The 20761-nt window shown below is 51.7% G+C and overlaps 2 protein-coding genes across 5 annotated transcripts in view; one reads left to right on the top strand and one right to left on the bottom strand.

Moving 5' to 3' along the window:
* Rilpl1 (Rab interacting lysosomal protein like 1) overlaps nucleotides 1–11869 on the top strand; it is a 36418-nt gene extending 24549 nt beyond the window's left edge. Inside the window, exons 5-8 of one of the 3 annotated variants that reach the window (XM_052755443.1) lie at nucleotides 126–304; nucleotides 2694–2786; nucleotides 9085–9108; nucleotides 11098–11869. In XM_052755443.1, the coding sequence (XP_052611403.1) occupies nucleotides 126–304; nucleotides 2694–2786; nucleotides 9085–9108; nucleotides 11098–11242 (441 nt within the window). In that variant the 3' untranslated portion in view covers nucleotides 11243–11869. The other 2 variants (XM_052755444.1, XM_052755445.1) reach the window with 2 other exon arrangements.
* A 1315-nt stretch (nucleotides 11870–13184) lies between these two features.
* On the bottom strand, nucleotides 13185–18821 carry Snrnp35 (small nuclear ribonucleoprotein U11/U12 subunit 35). Of its 2 annotated transcripts, none has more exons than XM_052755449.1 (2): nucleotides 17240–18821; nucleotides 13185–14538 (listed from the first exon to the last, which is right to left on the bottom strand). In XM_052755449.1, exon 2 carries the CDS (start codon nucleotides 14533–14535, stop codon nucleotides 13795–13797), a length of 741 nt encoding a protein of 246 aa, XP_052611409.1. In that variant the 5' UTR covers nucleotides 14536–14538; nucleotides 17240–18821; the 3' UTR covers nucleotides 13185–13794. The 2 variants fall into 2 exon arrangements, with proteins under 2 accessions (XP_052611409.1, XP_052611408.1); XM_052755448.1 differs by lacking the exon at nucleotides 17240–18821 and adding an exon at nucleotides 16866–17160.
* Nucleotides 18822–20761: the final 1940 nt, after the last annotated feature.

The raw sequence follows: 20761 nt of genomic DNA, 5'->3' as shown, positions 1-20761 counted from the left end.
GAGACCGAAAATAGTGACCTGAGCAGGCCGCCTACCATAGGGGGGTGGAGAATTCTAGCATCCGATGGGGGGGGTGGGGGAGGGCTGTCAGGAGTCCCTTGACAGCGCATCTCTGCCTTCCTCAGGTACAGCTGCAGCCGGATGGAGAGGAGTGCATCTCGGACTCCGAGAAGGCTGCCCTGGACCTCAAGGACCCCAACCGCCCTCGGTTCACACTGCAGGAGCTGCGGGATGTACTGCATGAGAGGAATGAGCTTAAGTCCAAGGTGTTCCTGCTGCAAGAGGAGCTGGCCTACTATAAGAGGTGAAGGCAGGCCCCATGAAACAGACTAACTCTGGCCTGACCTCAGTGGCCACACCCAAAGCCAGGCGCCCTGGTACTGGTGCAACAGAGTCAAGCATTCCTATAGATGGCCTACAGGTCACACAGTCTCCGAGCAGGCCACTGCACAGCTTGCTGAATGCGTTACCAGATGTCTTTCAGAGGGACTGAGGAGACAGGAGGCTCAGACAGGGAAGAGTTTACATCGCAAGCAGGAGGCCCTGAATTTAGGTCCTCAGACATTTGCTGTGGGTCCCACCTGTTCTCCCAGCCCTGGAGAGGTGGGGACAAGTGGGTCCCTGGTGTAGGCAGGCAACCAGCCTCGCCAAATCACTGAGCTCTAGCATCGGTGAGAGACCCTGTCTCAAAAAACAAAAGAGGGCACGGAGAGGTGGCTCTGTGGGTGAGATCGCTCTGACAGAGGACCCAGGTTCAGTTCCTGGCACCTGCACCAGGCAGCTCACAACCACCTGTGTGTAACTCCAGCTCAAAAAAAAAAAAATCTGTTGCCCTCTTGCACCTGCACACACCTGCACACACACACACACACACACACACACACACACACACAAGAATACTAAGCCAGAGGCCAGGCAGTTGTGGCGCACACCTTTAACCCCAGCATCAGGAGACAGGGGCAGGCAGAACTCTGTGAGTTCAAGGCCAGCCTGGTCTACAGAGTGAGTTCCAGCAGGAAAGCAAGGCTACACACACACACACACACACACACACACACACACACACACACACACACACACAAAAACCCTGTCTCGAAAAACAAACAAAAGAAGAATAAGAATAATAAAGAAAATAAACACTGGGTGAAGGAAAAGCCAGGAGAATGACCAGTGTGCTAGATGCAGCTCCAGCTCAGCTGGGGACAATGTGATACACAGAAAAGTAGGATGTTCATGGCTACTGATAGCCCACCGTGGGCCTGGTGCAGGTAGAGAGAAGGGGAGAGACGGCTCTGGAGAACTGGAGGAGCTAGAGGGCTTCATGGAAGAGGAGGCCTTCCTTCCAGGTGGTCTAGATCCAGCGTGGGGGTCATCGAGGGTCAGCTGCTTCCTGCAGAGGGGAGAAAACAAGGCACAGAATCAGCAGCATTTTGTGAAGACAGGAAGTGGGGGATGTTCTGCTGGGCTGAAACATCTGAAAACAGAGCGCAGTGGCACACATCGGTCATCCTAGGGTTCGGGTGACTGAGACAGGAGGATGGCCAGTTTGAGGTCAGTCTAGGCTACATAACAAGACACAATCTTAAAGGATTGGGTATGTTGGGACACACCTAAAAATCCCAGAATCTGGGTGGTGGAGGCTAGAGCAGTGGTTCTCAACCTGTGGGTCTCGACCCCTTGGCAAACCTCTCGCTCCAAAAATATTTACATTACGATTCATAACGGTAGCAAAGTCACAGTTATGAAGTAGCAATGGAAATAATTTTATGGTTGGTGGTGTCACCACAACGAGAGGAACTGTGTTAAAAGGTCGCAGCATTAGGAAGGTTGAGAACCATTGATCTAGAGGATGGGAAGATCTTCACCATTTTTGGCTGCATGTGGAGTTCAAAGCCCACGTGGGATACATGAGATCCTGTCTCAGAAAATCAAACCCAAAAAAGGACAGATGGAGGGCCGGAGATAGTGGAGGCCCCAGCATGAATTCAAGACTCAGATTTTCAGAGGCCATGTAAATGCTGGGATAGGGTATAGCCCCCCTGTCATTCCAGCAGACCCCCAGAGCGTGATGGCTAGCAGGACGAACTTAGCTGAGAGCTCTGGGTTTGAGTGAGATGCCCCGTCTCAAAGAATAAGGTGCGGGGGTAGAGGATAATCCCCATCAACCTTGGGCCTACACACACACACACACACACACACATGCATGTGCATTCAGACATGAATACATGTCTATAGAACATGTCTGTAGCCATGCGTACAAGCACACACACCATGCACATCGAAAGGAGGGGGATAAAAGAGAGAGGAGTGGCCAGGCAGTGGTGGCGCACGCCTTTAATCCTAGCACTCAGAAGCTAGAGGCAGGCAGATCTCTGTGAGTTTGAGTCCAGCCTGGTCTACAGAGTGAGTTCCAGGAAAGGCGCACTCTCGGAAAATCCAAAAAAAAAAGAGAGAGAGAGGAGGGAAAGAGCACCTAGTACTTGTCCTGAAACACCTCCCCTGGGCCAGAGGGACCACAGACTTACCCTCCCAGACCCCCAGGCAGAGTATGCCAGCAGAGACCCCGGTTGTCATCTTCCTAGGTCCCTTACACCCCATCGAGAAACTTTGCACCGTATCAAACGATTCTGTCCACTTCTGGAATGTTCCAGTTCTCACAGAATCATTTTGACTTCTCTATTACATGCCTTCAGCGAAGAAATAGAAGAGGAGACTCGAATACCCCCACCTCCGCCCATCATACACCCAAGAACGTCCCCCCAGCAGGAGTCTGGGATCAAGCGACTGTAAGTGTTGGGCTTCCCACATGGCTGTGCCACCCGTGGCTCATCTGGGTTCCTGAGACCTCTGATTCCAGGTCTGGGCACCTTCTCAGGGTTGTCCCTAACCACGGTGGCTGAGACCAGCTTCTCTGGCCACTGTGACCTGGCCTCCCAGTTGTGGTTATCTCCCTGCTTGGACTGGACGGCCAGTTCTTGGGGGGGATCACTGGGCAGAGATTTGGGGAGCACCTGGGAAGCTGGGAGGGGCTGGGGTCTGTGGCTGGTGCTCAGAGCTTGCTTGGGTGTACAAGGTGCATGGGATGTGGCTCTGGGTTTGGTGCAGTGAATAATTTGGGGGGTGCTGAGAGGCTCAGGCATTTTCAGAGCTTGAAATGTCAGCTTTAAGTAGCTAGGTGGAGGGGCCCATGCTTGAATCCCAGCATTTAGGAGGTAGAGACAGGAGGATCAGAAGTTCAAGGTCATCCTTGGCTACATAGTAAGTAGCCAAGAATAGCCTGAGCTATGCAAGATCTTAAAAAAAAAAAACAAAACAGTCCAGACCAGAGGGCCTAGGTCCACCCCATTTTGGGTTTTGTGATAATAAATCCCCTGAGCTACTATGTCTACATTGGTACATTGGTGCCACGTATATGCAGACTCAGGCCCTGGTTGCTATGAGACACTTGCAAGAGGCAGCGGGAGGTAGCTCCTGTGATCAGCTGGACCTTAAAACCCCTCCAGGAGGACCTGGCGTTGTAGATCGCCTGGGTCCTCCTGGAAGTTTGCAGACATTTTCCTTGGAAAAGAACAGAGGGTATTGGAATGGTGTCCAATTTAGAAGATCTGTGGGCCCTGAAGCCTGTCAGAGGAAGGGCTGAGTTCTTGTCCGGCCTTGTCAGGTGCCCTTTTGTGCCCATCAGGAGCCTGCTGCGGGCCAACTCCTGTCCCTCAGGTGGCCTTGTGGGGCCTCACTCTGGTGCTAGTATGTGGAAGACTGTCATTTTCATGGGACCCTTGAGGCAACTGAGGCGTCTGACTGTGGCCATGCCGCTGTTAAGAGGCAGAGCCCTGCTGAGGTAGTACCTCAGAGTACTGTATTCAGGCCTTCTATAGACCTACCTCAAGTGTCAGGGGTCTCACAGCCTGGAAGGGTCTCCCTGGACCTGGGGCTTTGGGCTATTCTTACAGACGAGGCCTGTGGCCTCCCCCAAACCTAATAGAAACTTTGAAAGAGCAGGCAGGATGGAGGTGGGGAGGAAGTGGGTGTTAGCCATACATTCTACCTTTTAAACTCCGGTGACCATGCTGGGAAATTGTTGGCTAGTTCTGAGCAGATGGAGTGTGGGCTGGTTTGTGTGATGGGCCCACTCCCTTGGCATCCTACTCACATTGGGCCCTGGGCCCTCCAACAGCGAGGTAGCTTCCTAGAGCGCTGTTGTAGACAATGATGCTCCTCTAAGCTGGCCAGCCTGGCCCGACACCCCTGCTGGGTTTTGGAGTTCTTCTAAGAGAGATATAAATACTTCTGAGGCACACAATCCGAAAAGCTCCCCACTCAAGTCCCAGCACTGTTTTGACCGTGGGTCTGTTTTCCATCTGCCATCAAAACTCCACTCCGATGACTGGAGAGAAGAAATTGTCGGGGAGTCCAGGCTCTCCAGCCTGGTCCCGCATCGGGCGTGGCTGTCTCCTGGCTCCCTGTGCGTGGGCTCCATCCCTCGCCATGCGCCTGCAAACTCAGCCCCTGGACTTGGATGGGCAGCCACCACCAGCCTTGGATTCTGTTTTCACTGGGTGTGGTAGCTCACACCTGTAACGTCGGCACTTGGGAGGCTGAGGCAGAACTGCCACTGGTTTGAGAGACACCCAGACTACAGATTGGGACCATGTCCAAAAAAAAAAACCCAAAAAACAAAAACAAGATTCCTTTTTCTCACTGAAGGTCTAGAAAAAATGGAAAAGCGGGTGACTTTTGAACCTGTTGTGCTGGCACGATGCCGTATGGGACACTCAGAGGAGGCGGGACAATGGCGAATTTGAGGCCAGTAGAACTTGGTGTTAGAGAAAAACGAAACAGAGGCCAGTGAAGTGGGTTAGCGGATAGAACACAAGCCTGAGGACCTAAGTTCGATTCCCCAGAACCCATATAAAAGTGGACAGAAGAACTGACTCCCCAAAATCAGTTTCTGACCTATAGACACACTGCTCACATCACACACACACACACACACACACACACACACACACACTAATTTTTCCCCCCCAAGACAGGGTTTCTCTGTGTAGCCCTGGCTGTCCTGGAACTCGCTCTGTAGACCAGGCTGGCCTCGAACCCACAAAGATCCTCCTGCCTCTGCCTTCTGAGGGCTGGGATTAAAGGCGTGCGCCACCACTGCCCAGCACAAATAATTTTTTTTGAAAGCTGTTTTTTTTCCAGTGTCAAGTTGGGTAAAATCTAGAAGGCAGTGACCCTGCTTCAGCACACGAGCAGGCCCCAGCGTCTGCCACGCTCTCCCAGGTGGCTGCATCCCAGAGCCCCTCTCCTCTTTAGCTTTGCCTCAGGTTGCCCGACAACACCTGGGATTCGTGAGCCCGACAGGGTTGTCAGCTCCAGAGACAGGGACGGAGACAGAGCGACAGACATGGACTTCCGGTCCATGCTGCACAGGTGGCCAGTTCTGTGGCAGCCAGCTTTCTAGGGGGGGGGCTGACAGGGGCAGCCATGGGGCACAAAGGGCTTTTGACCAGCACAGGGACAACACTGGTAGCCTTTGTCCTCCTCGGCTGCTGACCAGGATCTGTGGCCTTTGACAACTTTCATTGGCGGGCTCTGCTAGAGCCCTCCTTCTCCATATTGTGACTTCTGTCCCTTTCATCCTCTTCTTTGGACTGTGTTTGACCTACAGCTGTGGGCCCTTGATCCCAGCCCACCTCTGTCACCCAACAGGTAATAAAGAACCACCAGGCACAGTGGAAGGGGGTAAGAGTCACGGAGCTGGGACAGTTATCCCCATTTCTCAGTTGTGGAAACTGAGGCCCAGGGATGCCACAGACTCCATTCAAATCTGTACAATTAGGAAGGACTCAAAGCTGGGCTTCTGAAGTATGTCTTTTGTCCATATAACACCCCCACCCCACCTCTCCCTTCCTCTCTCACATCCTCATGTCCCAGCTAGTGGCTGACTGCCCAGGGCCCCTTATCTCTCAAATGCACCCTGAGTCCAAGCCGTCAGACTTGACATTTCTGGGCTGGGCACAACAAGGGAACCAGAACCTCCCACTGCCAGTCAAAACAGCGCGCCTGAAGACAGTCCAAGAATAGCTTGTGACTCTGAGGCCACTGGCCTGAGAGGACAGGTTGGCACAGCCCAGGGAGGTCACAAGGGAGCCTCAAGTGACTCCAGCCTTGTCCCCAGCAAACCCTAAACAACCAGTGTCCCTTTTGTGTGGTCCCCACTTCGGAGTCGATCCCACACATGCACGGGACGGCTTTTCCGCTGGTCAGAACCGAGAGTGGGTAGTCTGGAGGGGGACAGGAAGGCAGCAGCTGGCCTTAGGGACCGGAAAGGCTGGCCTTGGAGTATGCTCCGCCTCTGTCTGCAACAGTAAGGACGACAGTGTGTTCCGTGCCTGACCTTCTACCCCCACACCCCTCCTTAGCCAGGAATAGTTTCTTCGAAGCCGCCCATGGAATGCCACGAGTTAACACTTCATTTGGTTTGAACCCTCCAAAATTACTCATCAGGGATGGAGCCATTAAAACCATGTCCACCATAATTAAGATGCGCAGAGTTTGGCCTGACAGTCCTAGGATCCGGCTGTCCCTCTCTTACCGATCTTGCGGGTCATAGTCGGTAAACAAGCCAGATTCAGCCACCTGTCTGGAGTAAACCAATGATAAGAACCAAGTTAATAATGAAAAGCAGAAAAAGAAGATTTATTCAATGTGGCCACATTGAGATGTACACGCGCGCACACACACACATCCATCATCAGGGTCCTGAAATCAGGGTGAGGTTTAATCAGAAGGCAACAGATAGGCACATCTAAGCAGTCCCGGCCAAGGTGTGGTCCACCTCCATCACTGGCCCATCCTGCACTTCAGTTTCACCCTGTGAAGTGGTCAGCTTTGTAAGTCTCTGGAGACAAGTACTTGCTTCCTGGGGAAATTCCCATTCCTTGTTTTCAGAGTCTGATGGTCAGAGTGAAAGACTGAATTGTCTCTTTAAAATGTCTTCATTATGGGGTTGGAGGGATGGCTCAGTGGCTAAGAACACTGGCTGCTCTTCCAGAGGACCCGGGTTCAATTCCCAGCAACCACATGACCGCTCACACCTGTCTGTAACTCCAGTTCCAGGGCTTCTAGAACTATCCTCATACAGATATATATGTCGGCAAAACACCAATGTGTATAGAAACTTTTTAAAAATTATATATTTAAGAAAAGTGTGTTCTACCACACCTCATTTAAAAAAAAAAAAAAAAAAAGAATATCTTCATTTCTGTTACACCTCTATAGAGGTTGGGCTTGTCCAGGTAACCCGGAAGCAGTAAAAGGGACCATCTGTCTGGGATGCTCCAGATGACTCAGGTCTTCTTGCCATCAGTATGGCCCCTGTATGTGTAGGTGGGCAGACACCTCGCTAAGCAGAGTGATACATGGAGTCTAGGCTTCCTTCTTTGCAGTGGCCGTGTTTGAGGAGCAGGGGCTCACGGTGTCCTGGAAAAAGTGGGTACAAAGTAGTGTGGCTTGGAACCCCCAAAGCCTCTTGTGCCCAGCAGCTAGCAGGAAAAAAAGTGCCCTTCCTTCTCAGTGTCAGTATGAGTGGCCGTCTGGGTGGACTGCGGATCCCAGCTCCTCTGTGATGGACAGTGAGATGGTGCAGATACAGGGAGGGGACTCACAGACTTCATCCGAGTGCGTCTTGGTGATGACACTCAGTTGGCTGCACTTGTGAACTGATGTTCTGGATCCTATCACCAGCACCAAATAAGATCTGGTGTGGTAGTCATGGTTATGCCTGTAAGCCCAGCCCCCAGGAAGGTGTAGAGGCACAAGGATCAGGAGTTCAAGCTAGCATCAGTTGCATAGTAAGTCTGAGGCCAGCTTAGCATAAAGACCATCTCTACAGGCTGTGGTGGTGCACGCCTTTAATCCCAGTACTCCGGAGGTAGAGGCAGGGGGATCTCTGAGTTCGAGGCCAGCCTGGTCTACAGAGTGAGTTCCAGGATGGCCAAGCCAGGCCTACACAGAGAAACCCTGTCTTGAAAAACTACAATAATAGCTTGGTTGATAGAACACTCGCCTAGTGTACATAAAACCTTGGGCTCAGTTTCAGTACATGAGCCTATAAATCCAGCCCTTGGGAGGTGGCAGCCCAGATATCAGAAGTTCACTGCCATTCTTAGCTATGTAGTGAGATGGAAACCAGCCTGAGATACAGGCGACTCTGTGTTGTCCCCACCCATGGGGAAAAGAAAGAGTCTGGAACGACATACCTCAGTATCTCAGTGTTTAGCCAGAATCCACCAGGCCCTGGATTTCACCCCCAATATATATAATAATAATAGTAATACAGGTGCTTTTCAGCATGATTGGTTCCTTGAGAGAGACTGTCCCAGGTGGCTCGTCCTCTTGGGGTTAGTGACCTTTGGGCTTCCTTCGCCTATAGGAACATCACCCACCCACCTCTGCCTCTGTCCACAAGTCTGTGTCCAGATTTCTCCTCCTATACAAGGTCCTTTTGAGACCGGGCCCTCTCCCGCACTGTGCCCTCCTCCAGCAGGGCCCCTGTGTCTTCACGGGTCACATGCTGAGGAAGGAACATGGCGGGGCGTGTCTCTGTCTGCCTGTCACACAGACCGTATGTGCAGCTCTTGGCGGTGGCGGCGGGATCTTCCTGTGGGGGGCGGGTTTCGTGGTCACACTGCCCTCTTTTTATCTGCTCTGTCTATCTGCTTCTGGAAGCAGGCTCTTTACAGCCGTCATGCCCATGGTGGCAGCTGGATTGATCCTTGATGACCCCACGTTGCAGCCTGTGCGAAGACTCGTGTCCCTCGTAGGCACTGTCTGTGTTTGGGGGTGTTTTTCTGGGGTTTTTTTGCTGTGCCTTTAGAATGGCTGTGGTGGCTTCCGCCAGCCTGTCCCTTGTGGCCAGTTCAGTTGCATGGCCCGTCACCTGCTTGTTGGCATCTCAAGTGGGTGTGGAAGTGTGATTGCCACTGTTGCTCTTGACCTCCACGAGTGCAGCCGGGAATGTCACCGATAATTCTTTCTGTCTCTTCTGTTTTGGCTCTAAAAACCACCTTGTCCATGATCCAGTAAAGAAGGTCCTTTAAGTGACGGGTCAGTAATCGATGCCCCCGGCCCCCACCCCCCACCCCCCACCCTCGGGATCCAAGAGTGACACTAACTGCTCTGCTTTCTCCCTCCCCGTGCTGAAGCTTTTTAAACAGCTTTGTCTTGGCAGCTGTTCGGTTTGGTGCAGAAAAGTGGGGGCAGGGGGGTTGGTATCTGCAGGTGGCTTTCCTACGTCAGGCTGAGACACCACAGGGAGGAGGCTGCAGTCGTGGGCTAACTAACTCCGTGGCTGCTCTGTGTCAGAAAGAGCACCCCTCCCCCCCCCCCCCCCCCCCCGTTCAGTGTGAACCCTCGCCTCGCCGGCTCACACTCGCCCTTCAAAGCCCTAGAGAATTTCCCCAGGTGAACTTGGCTTAAGGATGAAAGAACATTCTATTCCTGCTGGAAAGGGAGTGTAGCTCCAGTCGCCCCGGAAGGGGAACATCCTCTTCACTAGACGTGACTGTAACAAAACCCCCGGGACTCGGAAGTCGGCAAATGTGAGGAGCTGAGTTCGGATCTCCAGGACCCATGTCAAGTCAGATCCCGGAGCTCCTGTACTCCCAGCTCTCCTATTGAGGGCAGGAGAGAGGAGATGGCAGTCGGTGAACAAGAGACCCTGACTCAAACAAAGTGTAGGGGTCTGCAGAGGGCTCAGCAGGCAAATGTGCTTGATGCCAAGCATGACCCCCCCGAGGTTGAGGCAGGAGGATCACAAATGAAAAGCTAGCCTGGGCAATTTGGCAGAGTCTTGTAAGATGACTGTCAGTGGGCAGAGGGTTGGTGAGATGGCTGATGGAGTAAACATGCATGCAGCTAAGCCTGTGGACCTGGGTTCAATACCTGGCACCTAAGATGGAGTGGATGGAGAGAACTGATTTCCTCAAGCTGACTTTAGACCTACACACACACACACACACTCACACACTCACTCTCACTCATACACATACACTCTCACACACTCATACACACTCACACACACGCTTACACACAGTCTCACATACTCTCATACACAAACACATACACACATGTGCATTCACACACTCACACACTGGAATTGTGGTTCAGTGGTAGAACACGTACGTACCTAGCATGCGTGGCTACGAGGGCTGGCAAGATGGCTCCGTGGACTGAGGCCCCGACCAGCAAGGCTGAGAACCTGAGAACCTGAGATCAACCCCAGGCACCCACACAGTGGAAGAAGAGAACCGACTCCACCGTTTGTCCTCTGATGTCCATACAGGAACCATGTCACTTGACTGCCCACACACTCATACATACACATGAATGAATGAAGAATGAATGAATGAATATTAAGAATGGGTTTGCCTCAGAATCATCTCCTCACAACTTTCAGGTTCTTTCAAAGAATCATTAGATTAGAGAAATTTCTAGGCTGGAGCTGGGGCTCAGTAGGTAGAGTGCCCGCCTAGCATGCACAAGGCCCTGGGTTCGATCTCCCGCATCCCATAAACTAAGCATGGTGACTCATGCCTGTAATCCCAGCACTTGGGAAGTAGAGACAGAAGGAGTTCAAGGTCATCCTCAGCTATGTAATGAGTTTGGAGACCAGCTTAAGGTACCTAAGACCCTATCTCTAAAAATGAGGGGAAAAAAAAAATTCCTGGGCCGAGTGTGTAGCTGAGCATAGGGCCCTTACACCTGGCCTTTGTGAGGACCTGCGTTGTGTTAATTTGTTTGGGGGTTTTTGATCCCCCAGTAGTAGCCAGGCGGAAGGTCCTGCCCACCCCCACCCCCCACCCCATCACATCCATGCAAACTGCTCATTCTGTGTGAGCGCAAAGGATCTGGGACGGAATGACACCCCGAAGCCCCGGTGCTTTCTAGACTGCTGACTGCATCCCCATACTGAGAATGGATCTCCTCCCCTCAGTGTCTGTTCCTGTGTGTCCTAGCATTGAAAGGGGGGTAGTTAGAGCAGCGGCCGGCAAGCGCTTATTCCCATCTTTGTTTTTTCTCTCCCCGTTCCCAAAGGTTTAGCTTTTTCTCCCGGGACAAGAAGCGCCTGGCCAACGCGCAGAGACCCATGCACATCCACGAGTCCTTTGGCCAGTGGGCGAACACCCACCGAGATGACGGGTACACAGAACAGGGGCAGGAAGCCCTACAGCATCTGTGACCGTGCCTGCCTCCCGGACCGCCCGCCGCCTGCCCCGGGTGGCTGCCTCGACATCGACCCCTCAAACGAACTGTCTGCTTTGAGGAGGGATGATGAGAAACTGATGCCAGATTCTAAAGAAGTGTTTATTTATCTGCAGGGCTACCCAGTTTATACGCAACGCCTCTGACCCCTTAGCACCTATATTTAATAAGACAAGGATCTGAAGCAAGACCTCGTTAATTTTAGTAACAAGCTTCCCGTGCTGAACACATCACTTACCACCTACCATGGCTGTTTGACTCCTAGGTTTAGTTGTTGTTTTCTTATGGCCTTTGTCATGTTAGCGAGAGGCCGTGGAAGGAGAGTTTTATATTAGGAAGTTGCCCTGGTGGTAGCAGGTTGTACAGGATGTATGGATCGGACAGGCGGAGCCTCTAGTCCTGGGATGAGCTGCCCGACTTGGATGGGACACAAGAGAAAATCATCACAGTCCTCCCGGCCACCGGCTGGAAACAACCTTGGGATTGTCACTTGCTCCTCCTGGTAAGGCTTAGAGGCCCAAGCGGCCTGTCCGAGGTGGTGTGCCTTGGAATCTGCTATGGGCTGCTACACAGTACTAACCAAACAAAGTTGTTTAGGATGAGACATCAGCGTGTTTTCCTGTCATCTTTTCTTCATGTTCCTTGTGTGACATACTGGGTCCTTTGCAAAGAAGACAATGCCTTAAAGTGGGTGGGGTGCCAGGCTCATGAGCCTGGGTGATACGTTATGGCGGATAGGCAGGGGCTTGGGGATCACACGTGGGCCTGGCTGACCCACGGTTGCCATGGCTATTAGAAGACCTGGAAGCTGGCCCGTGTGCTTTCTGCTGATGAACAGAGCAATCAGGGTTCAGGGCATCAGACTGTAACACTTCCTAAGATCATAGGATGGATGGGACCGTGCCCGGTGCATTGTACTATTTTTGCTAAGAAATTGGGTGAATGTGAGCATGGGGGTGCATGCCTATAGTCTCACTGTGGCTCCAATGTGACTGACATCAGGAGCTCCAGCCACTTCCTGACAGGAGGTAGAAAATTCCATAGCAACTCATTTTTTTTTTTTAAAGCTAGGATCTTTTTATATGGCCCTAGCTGGCCTCAGACTCTTAACCGTCCTGTGTCTCCCAAGTGCTGGGTTGACAGGCTTGTGCCACCATGCCAGGCTGGGCGCCGGTAGCAACTTTTACTATTGTATTTGTGATGTGTGCGCCATGGTGCTCACGTGGAGCTCACATGACAACTCGCAGAAGTCGGGTCTATCAACCGTGGGTTCTGGGGATTCAGTTAGGCTTTCTTTAAGAGACCTGACTATATTGTATGTGTTTCTATGAATGCCTCCATGTGTCTGTATGTGACACAGGTACCTAGTGCCTGAGGCCAGAAGAGGGTATCAGATCAGATCCCCTAGAACTGGAATTACAGTCATGTATAAGCCACTGTGTGGTACTGGGAACCAACCCCAGGTCCTCTGCAAGAACAGCAAGTTCTCTCAGGTGCTGAGCCATCTCTCCAGCCCATACAGCATGGACTTTTAGGCTCTGAGCCAGCTTGCTAGCTCTCCAGTGGCAATCTTTAAGTCTTGAGAGCAGTCTTCAAGTTCACAGAACCTCAGCTGCCCAGCAGACCTGAATCCAGATAGTCAGAAAAAGGGAACCGTGGCCCTCCCATTCTGTCCTCTCCCTCATGCTGAGGTCTCTTTTCAGAGGGCTGGAAGTCGCAGGCTACAGCTCACAGCCCTGCGAGACTGCTTTGCACCATAAATGCCAGCCAGGGGAAAGCAGGCAGTCAGCGTTTCTGCAGGGCGCGGGTGATGCCCACTTGCGAGCGGGTGATGCCCACTTGCGAGCGGCTGTCTGCTGACCCAGATGCTCAGCCTGCTGCTGTCTGGTTATCGCGGGCTGGACAGTTCTCCCAGTACGTGGCTTTTCTAGCCTGTTTTTATTTCAATTCAGCAAAGCCTAAACACAAAGATGGGAAAGACAAGGCACCCCAGGAGTCAATGTCGGTGTTACATCCAGTTCTTGTAGGTTATCGAGACGAGGTCTTATTTTGTAACCCAGGCTGGCTTCAAACTCGCAGTCCTCCTGCCTCACCCACCCCAGTGCTAGGATGAGGGTGTGTGCCACCGCTAGGCTATTTGAGGGCTGTAAGGGCACTATCCCCTCTGCAACATTGAACCCTACCTCGAAGGGTGTGAGAAAGAAGACACACTCTTGATTATCCCTTCTTTCTCTGGTCTGATACCTGTCTCCACCGCCCCGGTGCTGGGAGGGCAAGCATGTGAAAACATGTATTTCCACAGGGGACGGGTGACTTCTCATACAGCTGTCTCCTCTCCCATCGTCTGTGGCCCTGTAGTGGAGCATTGCCCAGCATGCCATGCTCTCCGTTCAAGCCTCAATACTGCAAAAGCACAGGCCTAGGTCTGCCTGAGCCTGGGTTCTGTACTGGAAAGGGAACTGGCCCAGCCTGATGGCCCGGGGGCCTCTGGGTAGTCTCTGAGCCTGCAAAGCCTGCCTGCCGCTGGCTCTACTTGCTCCTGTCCCTCTTGTCCCTGCCTTTGGCCCTGTCCTCCCTGAACTCCCTCTCGCGTTCCCAATCATTCTCGGGCCACACCCTGGCCAGCTCCCTCTCCGGCCAGCGCTTCTCCCGGCCCCTGTCATGGTCCCGCTCCCTGGGCCTGGGGTCCCAGTGTCTGTCCCGGGATCGAGATCGCTCCCTCCGTGCTCTTTTTCCTTCTCTGTGCGGCTCGTTCTTGACAACGGGCAGGTTGATGGGTTTCCGGAAAGGCCGGTCCCGGCCCCCGAACCTCAGCTGTCCAGATTCCTTCTTCCCACCCAGCCCACCGCCCAGCCGCCGAGGGATCCAGCCACGGAGGGTGCGCTCCAGCTCGTAGTCCACGAAGATCTCGTGCTGGTCGATGACCAGGCCGTCAGCGTCACGGTAGGCCTTCAGCAGGGCCCGCTCCTCCTTGTACTCGATGAAGGCGTAGCCCTTGGAGAAGCCGGTCACCAGGTCCCGAACCAGCCGCAGGCGCCGGATGTCACCATAGCGGGAGAAGACTTCCTTTAACTTCTCCTCCTTGGTTTGCAGGTTCAGTCGTGCCACAAACAGGGTAAGGAGGGGGTCTCCGGTAACGCCTTTGTTGGGTACGTAGCGGGCCAGCATGGCCCTCCACACAGCACGGTCATGAGGGTCTTCATCTGTGCCATCAATGCTGCCAGCTTTAAGTGGGTCATATTCCTTGGCGATGGGCATCCAGTCGCTCATGTTCTAGAATAGTAACAGCAAGCAGGCATGAAGCTCCTAGGCTTCTCCAGCCTCACCACGGCTGTGGAAAGCCGTCAGTCACCCCGTTTTGTGGAGGGTGACTCTCACTATATAAGGCCTCCTTTATAGCCCCAAGCTGGCCCTGAACCCCGCATCTTCCTGCCTCACCCTCCTGAGTGCTGGGATTACAGGCACATGCCACCAACGTCACTGCCCATGATGAGGGCAGTGGGCTCAGGACCAGGGGCTTTCTTCTCAGCTCCCGACAGGGTGACCCACCTGTGCTGACCAGGAGAGTAAGTGAGCCCCACTGGAGCTCATTCCTCCTGACACATGATAGTTAGGTCACACTCCGGAAAGCTGCTGACAGACCACTAACCCTTCAGACCCGATGCTGAAATCTGCTGCTTACAACTGCGAGTCTGAGACACACTTGGAGGCAGCTTCTTCCTAACAGTATCTTTCCATGTCCCTAAAAATGATATTAATACCTGGCCATGATAGTGTGCAGCACATGCAGTCCCAGCACTCAGGAGGCTGAGGCAGGAGGATTACCACAAGTTTGAGGCCAGTCTGGGCTACCTGTCTCCAAAAAAAAAAAAAAAAAAGAAAGAAAGGAAAAAAAAAAGACTCAGCAGTTAAGAGGCAGTTCTTGCAGAGGACCCAGGTTTGGTTTCCCAGCACCCATATGGGTGGCTCACAACGGTCTGTAATTCCAGTTCCAGGAGATCTGAACCCCTCTTCGGATGTCTGTGAACACCAGACGTGCATATGGTGCACAAATATACATACAGGCAAAATACCCACACACACAAAAATAGAGTTTAAAACAAAACAAAAATAAAAAAGGGGGCAAGGTAGCACACACCTGTCATCTCAACACTTAAGGAGTAGAGACAAAACACCAAGGTCATCCTGGGCTAGTTCAAAGCTGAACATCACACAGCCTTCTGCTGAGTCGAAAAAGGAGGATGGTACCAACTTGTCACTGACAACAAGGCGGCGGCGGCGGCGGCGGCGGCCCTGGTGCCCTGGTCAGTAAAAGGATGGCACACCGCCAGACAGCAGCAGGACCACAAGTGAGGCTTCCCTGCGCTCTGGCTCTAACCCTTTGCTCTTTTTTTTCTCCCTGATGCATGGAATTCCTCCAGGTGAAAACCAGAACAGGCTGTTTGTTGTTAGGACCACCTCTCCCTGCTCTGGAATTCTCTGGAGATTCCTTTGTATTGAGCCATCGACTCTTGGGAGGAGAATGAGCTCTCTCATTCCATTGCAGGGTAGCTGTGAAAACACTGTGGAAATCCAGCAGCTTGGACCCAGCACTCAGGTGGCGCCAATTGGTTGTGCTGAACTCCTGACTCCCCCCCACCTGCCGGCAATACAAAGTCAAGGTGGCGTGCGGCCGCTGTCACTTCTGCCCGGTTTTTATTTTTATTTATTTAACTTTTTTTTTTCCTTTAAACTCAAAACTATTCTGGAATTTGAAATGAAAGAGAGACAAGGTCTCACACAGCCCAGGCTAGCTCTGACATTCCTATCTAGTCAGGGATCCTTAACTTCTGATCCTCCTCACCTCTACCTCCATGTGCCAATACTTGAAGTTTAGTGGGAGCTGAGCTGGAACCCAGCGCTTCTTGCACACTAGACAACCACTCAACCAAATGAGCCCCATCCCCAGCCCTTCACTCAGTTTTGGGGTGGCGTCTCTTATTTATGAGTAATTATAGCACAAATAAACTTTGGGGGGGGGTGATTTTATGTTGTTTTCTGAGACAGAGTCTCACTATGGAGTCCTGGTGTCTGTCCTGGAACTCAGGATATACACCAGGCTGGCCTCCAACTCCGAGAAACCGGCCTGCCCCTGCCTCTCAAATGCTGGAATTAAAGGCGGGTGTTTTGTTGTCTTCTTTCGTTTTGTTTTGTTTTTTTCTTTCGAGATGAGGTCTAAAGTAGACCCGGCTGGCAGGGCGTGGTGGTGCCACGACTGTAATCCCAGTACTAGAGAGACTGCTCTGGGGTTCAGGTCACCTAATGAGTTGGGATACATGAGCTCTCCATCTCTAAAATAATAATAATAATAATAATAATAATAATAATAACAATAATAATAACGATAATAATAATAATCTGGGCGGTGGTGGCACACGCCTTTAATCTCAGCACTCGGGAGGCAGAGCCAGGCGGATCTCTGTGAGTTCAAGGCCAGCCTGGGCTACAGAGTGAGTTCCAGGACAGGCGCAAAGCTACACAGAGAAACCCTGTCTCGAAAAACCAAAAATAATAATAAACAAACAAACAAACAAATAAGTAAATACATAGGCTGTCCTCACCGAAGGTGGGGAGGTCTCAGGAATGTGAGAAACGGGCAAGCGCAGCAAAAAACCGAAAAGAGCAACCCACCCCGGGCATGCGCAGTGGCGCCGAGGAAGCCAAGGCGGAAGTGCCGGTAGGAAGCGGGTTCCTCGGTCCCCGGCCCGGCCCGGCCCTGACGAGCCCAGGAAGCTGGCTCCCCGGTCCCTCACCCGGGGCCCGACTTCCCACCCAAGCCTCAGCCCCACTCCCTCCGCCCCGCCTCCGCCTCTGCCAGGCTTCAACATGGCGCCGGCCACGCGCGGACGTGGCGCCCTCCCGACCCCCGGGCCTGCGGGGCCACCCCCTCCGCCTCCGCCTTGACCCTGTTCCCGCCGAGCTTCCTTCCACTCACCTCAGCAAGTCCCGGGTTCTTTCCGCGCCGAGACGGAGGCCGTTTGCCACGCCCGTTTGCCAGCGACTGGGGACTTCTCACGCCGACCTCCGCCGGAACTCGTTATTGGCAGCAGCAGATTCGCCACCGAGAGCTGCTCTTTTTTTGTTGTTGTTGTTTGTTTGTGTTTTGCTTTGGGAGACAGGGACTCACTATGTAGCTCTGTAGACCAGGCTGGCCTTGAACTCACAAAGATCCACCTGCCTCTGCCTCCTGAGTGCTGGGATTAAAGTCCTGAGCCCTTCTCCCATCTCTTGAATTACTTGAAGAAAAAAAAAAATGATTATATACATTCAGCAATCGGAAGTGGATATTTTAAGGATAAAGAGACTTCGGGTTGTTTGCTTTTCATCACGATAAAAACTTTTAAATTGTTTAATTGGTATATTACCAAATGCACAGTTAGTTTTTCCGAGGCCAGTTTATCTTGCGAATCTGGCTACACTGAATTCTCTCCTAGAAAATGTTGGTGATCTTAACGTGAAGATTTTTCGTACATTTCCCACAGTTGTACCACTCTCTAGACTTTAGAACGTCACGTTTAGTGTTGGGCGAGGTGGGCACGCCTGTCATCTCAGCACTTGAGAGTGTGAGGCAGGAGGATGGCCAGTTACAGTCCATACAGTGAAACTCGTCTCAAAGACGAAGCTGGAAAGACGGTTCCAGGGATCAAGAGCGCTGGCTGCTGGTACAGAGGACCTGGGTTCGGTTCCCAGCACCCGCATAGTCGCCGACAGCAGTCTGTAATTGCAGTCCCAGGCGATCTAACGCCCTCTTCTGGTTGCCCCGGGCACTGCAGGCATGAGTTCTGCCACCAACCAACCGATACACATGAAATAAATGAATCAATAACTGTTAAAGGGGGAAAAAAGGAACAATTAAACGAAAAAAGGATCTTTCCACCTCCTTCCCTCCCTTTTTCCTGGGCAATCCTCCTGCTTACGAGTCCTCGGAATCCAGGCCTACAATTTTGAGTGGTTGACCTGAGCATTTTTGTTTGTTTGTCTTATGGAGACAGTTTTGTTTTTTTGTGTACCTCTGCCTGTGTGGAACTCACTCTGTAGCCCAGGCTGGCCTCGAACTCACATAGATCCTCCTGCCTCTGTCTCCCCAGTGCTGGGATTAAAGGCATAGCCTGGTCTACAGACTGAGTTCTAGAACATCCAGGGCTAAAGAGAGAGACCCTGCCTTGGAAAAGAACAGAAAAAGAGGAAGACAAAAAGTCTGTTACTGCTGATGCACACAGGCTCAAACAAGTGCTCCAGACACCACTCTTCCTGCACACGGCACCTGATCCTTCCCCTAAGAGTTTAAAGATGGACTCCTCAGTCTAGGACAGCTCCAGAATACTGGCTGTTTCCCTGAATGAATGAACACGATGTCTAGAACCCAGAAAAAGGGCTGGAGAGATGGCTCAGAGGTTAAGAGCACAGGCTGCTCTTCCAGAGGTCCTGAGTTCAATTCCCAGCACCCACATGGTGGCTGAAAACCATCAGTAATGAGATCTGGTGCCCTCTTCTGGCCTGAAGGGACACATGCAGGCAGAACACTGTGTACATAATAAATAAAATATTTAAAATAAAATAGAAGCCAGAAAAGCCACCCTGAAGGAACCACTCAGGCAAGAGCTGGTGTCACAGAGAGTCAGGGGACCAGGACGATTTGCCCACGGCTGGTGGAACATTCCTGTTTGTGGGTGCCAGCCCCCAACACTTCCAGTTCCGCTTTGATTCTGTGTGACCCCCTCACCCACTTCCTTGTGTTTTCTGTTTCCACTGTTTTCTTGTCCGACTTAACTCTCAAGGGAACCGTGGTTTTCAAGAAGAAAAAAAAAAAAGCGAAGTTGACAAGTTTCTGAAGGACAGTAGAGTATGTGGGGAGAGGAGAGAGAGCAGGTTGAGCTGGGAAAGGAACGGACATCCAAGGCTTGGTGTGGATTTCTCAAAAGGGAGGGTTGCCTTGAAATTACTTTGTTTTATTTGTTTGTTTCATTTTATTTATTTGTTTTTGAGAAAGGATCTTTCTGTATAGCCCTAGTCGCATATTTCTTGGAACTCACTGTATAGACGAGCCTGGCCTCGAACTCAGATCCACCTGCCTCTGCCTCCTGAGTGCTGGGACTAAAGGTGTGCACCAGGAGGCCCAGCTGTTTTTTACAGACCTGCCATATGTGTGCTTGTTTTGTGGTGCTTGGATTGAACCCAGGACCTTGCACATGCTAGGTAGGTGCTCTGCTGTTAAACTACATGCCAAGCCCTGTTTTTTGTTTTTGTTTGTTTGTTTTTGGTTTTGGACTCTTTATTTTGGGAGAGGATCTCACTTGGTTGCCCAGGCTAGAATCGAACTCACTCTGTAGCCCAGAAAGGCTTTGAAGTTGGAAACTTCCTGTCTCAGGCTGCCAAGTGCCCGAGGCTCCAAGTCTGGACCACCAAACCTTGTAATGCATACTTTGTTCATTATCCTGTGTCTACTGTTGATCCTGTTTTTATTGCCTTGGTCCTAAGTAATTGCGTAGAGTTGAACAACTTCTTTTTTCTTGTATTTGGCAATGAAAATAGCTTATGATGAAACTAACCTTGGTCAGCCAGGCGGTGGTGGTGCATATTTTTAATCCCAGCACTCGAGAGGCCAGGCAGGTGGATCTCTGAGTTTGAGGCCAGTCTGGTCTATCAAGTCAGTTCCAGGACAGCCAGGGCTGCACAGAGAAACCCTGTCTCAGAAAAAAGAAAACTACAATAAATAACACTGGTTGAATACCTCATCTCTGTCACATGTGTCCTCAACAATCCACAGCAATCTTCTAAAACATCCTTATTCCCATTTTACAGTTGGGAAAACTGAGCCCCTAAGTCAGGAGTAATGTGACCACAACACAGCCCACAGAGTGGCAAAGCCAGCGTTTGAACCTTTGCACTCCGCTCTAGACATCACTGTCTGGATGGATGCACCGTCAGTATGGATTCCAAATATTGACCTGCAACTCTCAAGAGGATGAGGCAGGAGGATTGCCAGGAGTTTGAGAACGGACTGGCTAAATAGTGAATCCCAGGCCAGCCAGAGGTTACAGAAAGAGACTGTCTAAATAAAAAGAAATACACACATGATTGAGTAGAAACAAACACCTGTGTTACCTAGAGGGCTTTGTGACAAAAACACCCCTGTGGCATCCTTGGTGTTTCTGAATCAGTGAAGGGACAATTTGCGTTTCTCTTTTTCCCTCACTATTGGTGCAGGGGGTAGGAGCATCTGAGGCTTTGGGGCTGAGGACTGGACCTCGGGTACTCTGTAAAGTTCCCACACCAGGCTACCTTTTCCTTCCCACACTTTGAATTTCTAAAAAGTGTCCAGGGGCTTGGGAGATGGGTCAGTGGGTAAAAACACTTGAGTCCACATAAAAGCCTGCTGCTGGAGTGGTGTCCACCTCTGTAATCCTTGTTCCCCTGTGGAGGGACAGGAGGCAGACAACAAACAGAATCTGAAAAG

This window comes from Peromyscus californicus, unplaced genomic scaffold (genome assembly GCF_007827085.1).
Source record: "Peromyscus californicus insignis strain IS unplaced genomic scaffold, ASM782708v3 Scaffold_2__1_contigs__length_46816999, whole genome shotgun sequence".
Classification (NCBI taxonomy): Eukaryota; Metazoa; Chordata; class Mammalia; order Rodentia; family Cricetidae; genus Peromyscus; species Peromyscus californicus.
The sequence above is the reverse complement of the archived record's forward strand: the minus strand, read 5'-3'. Positions and strand labels throughout refer to the sequence as shown.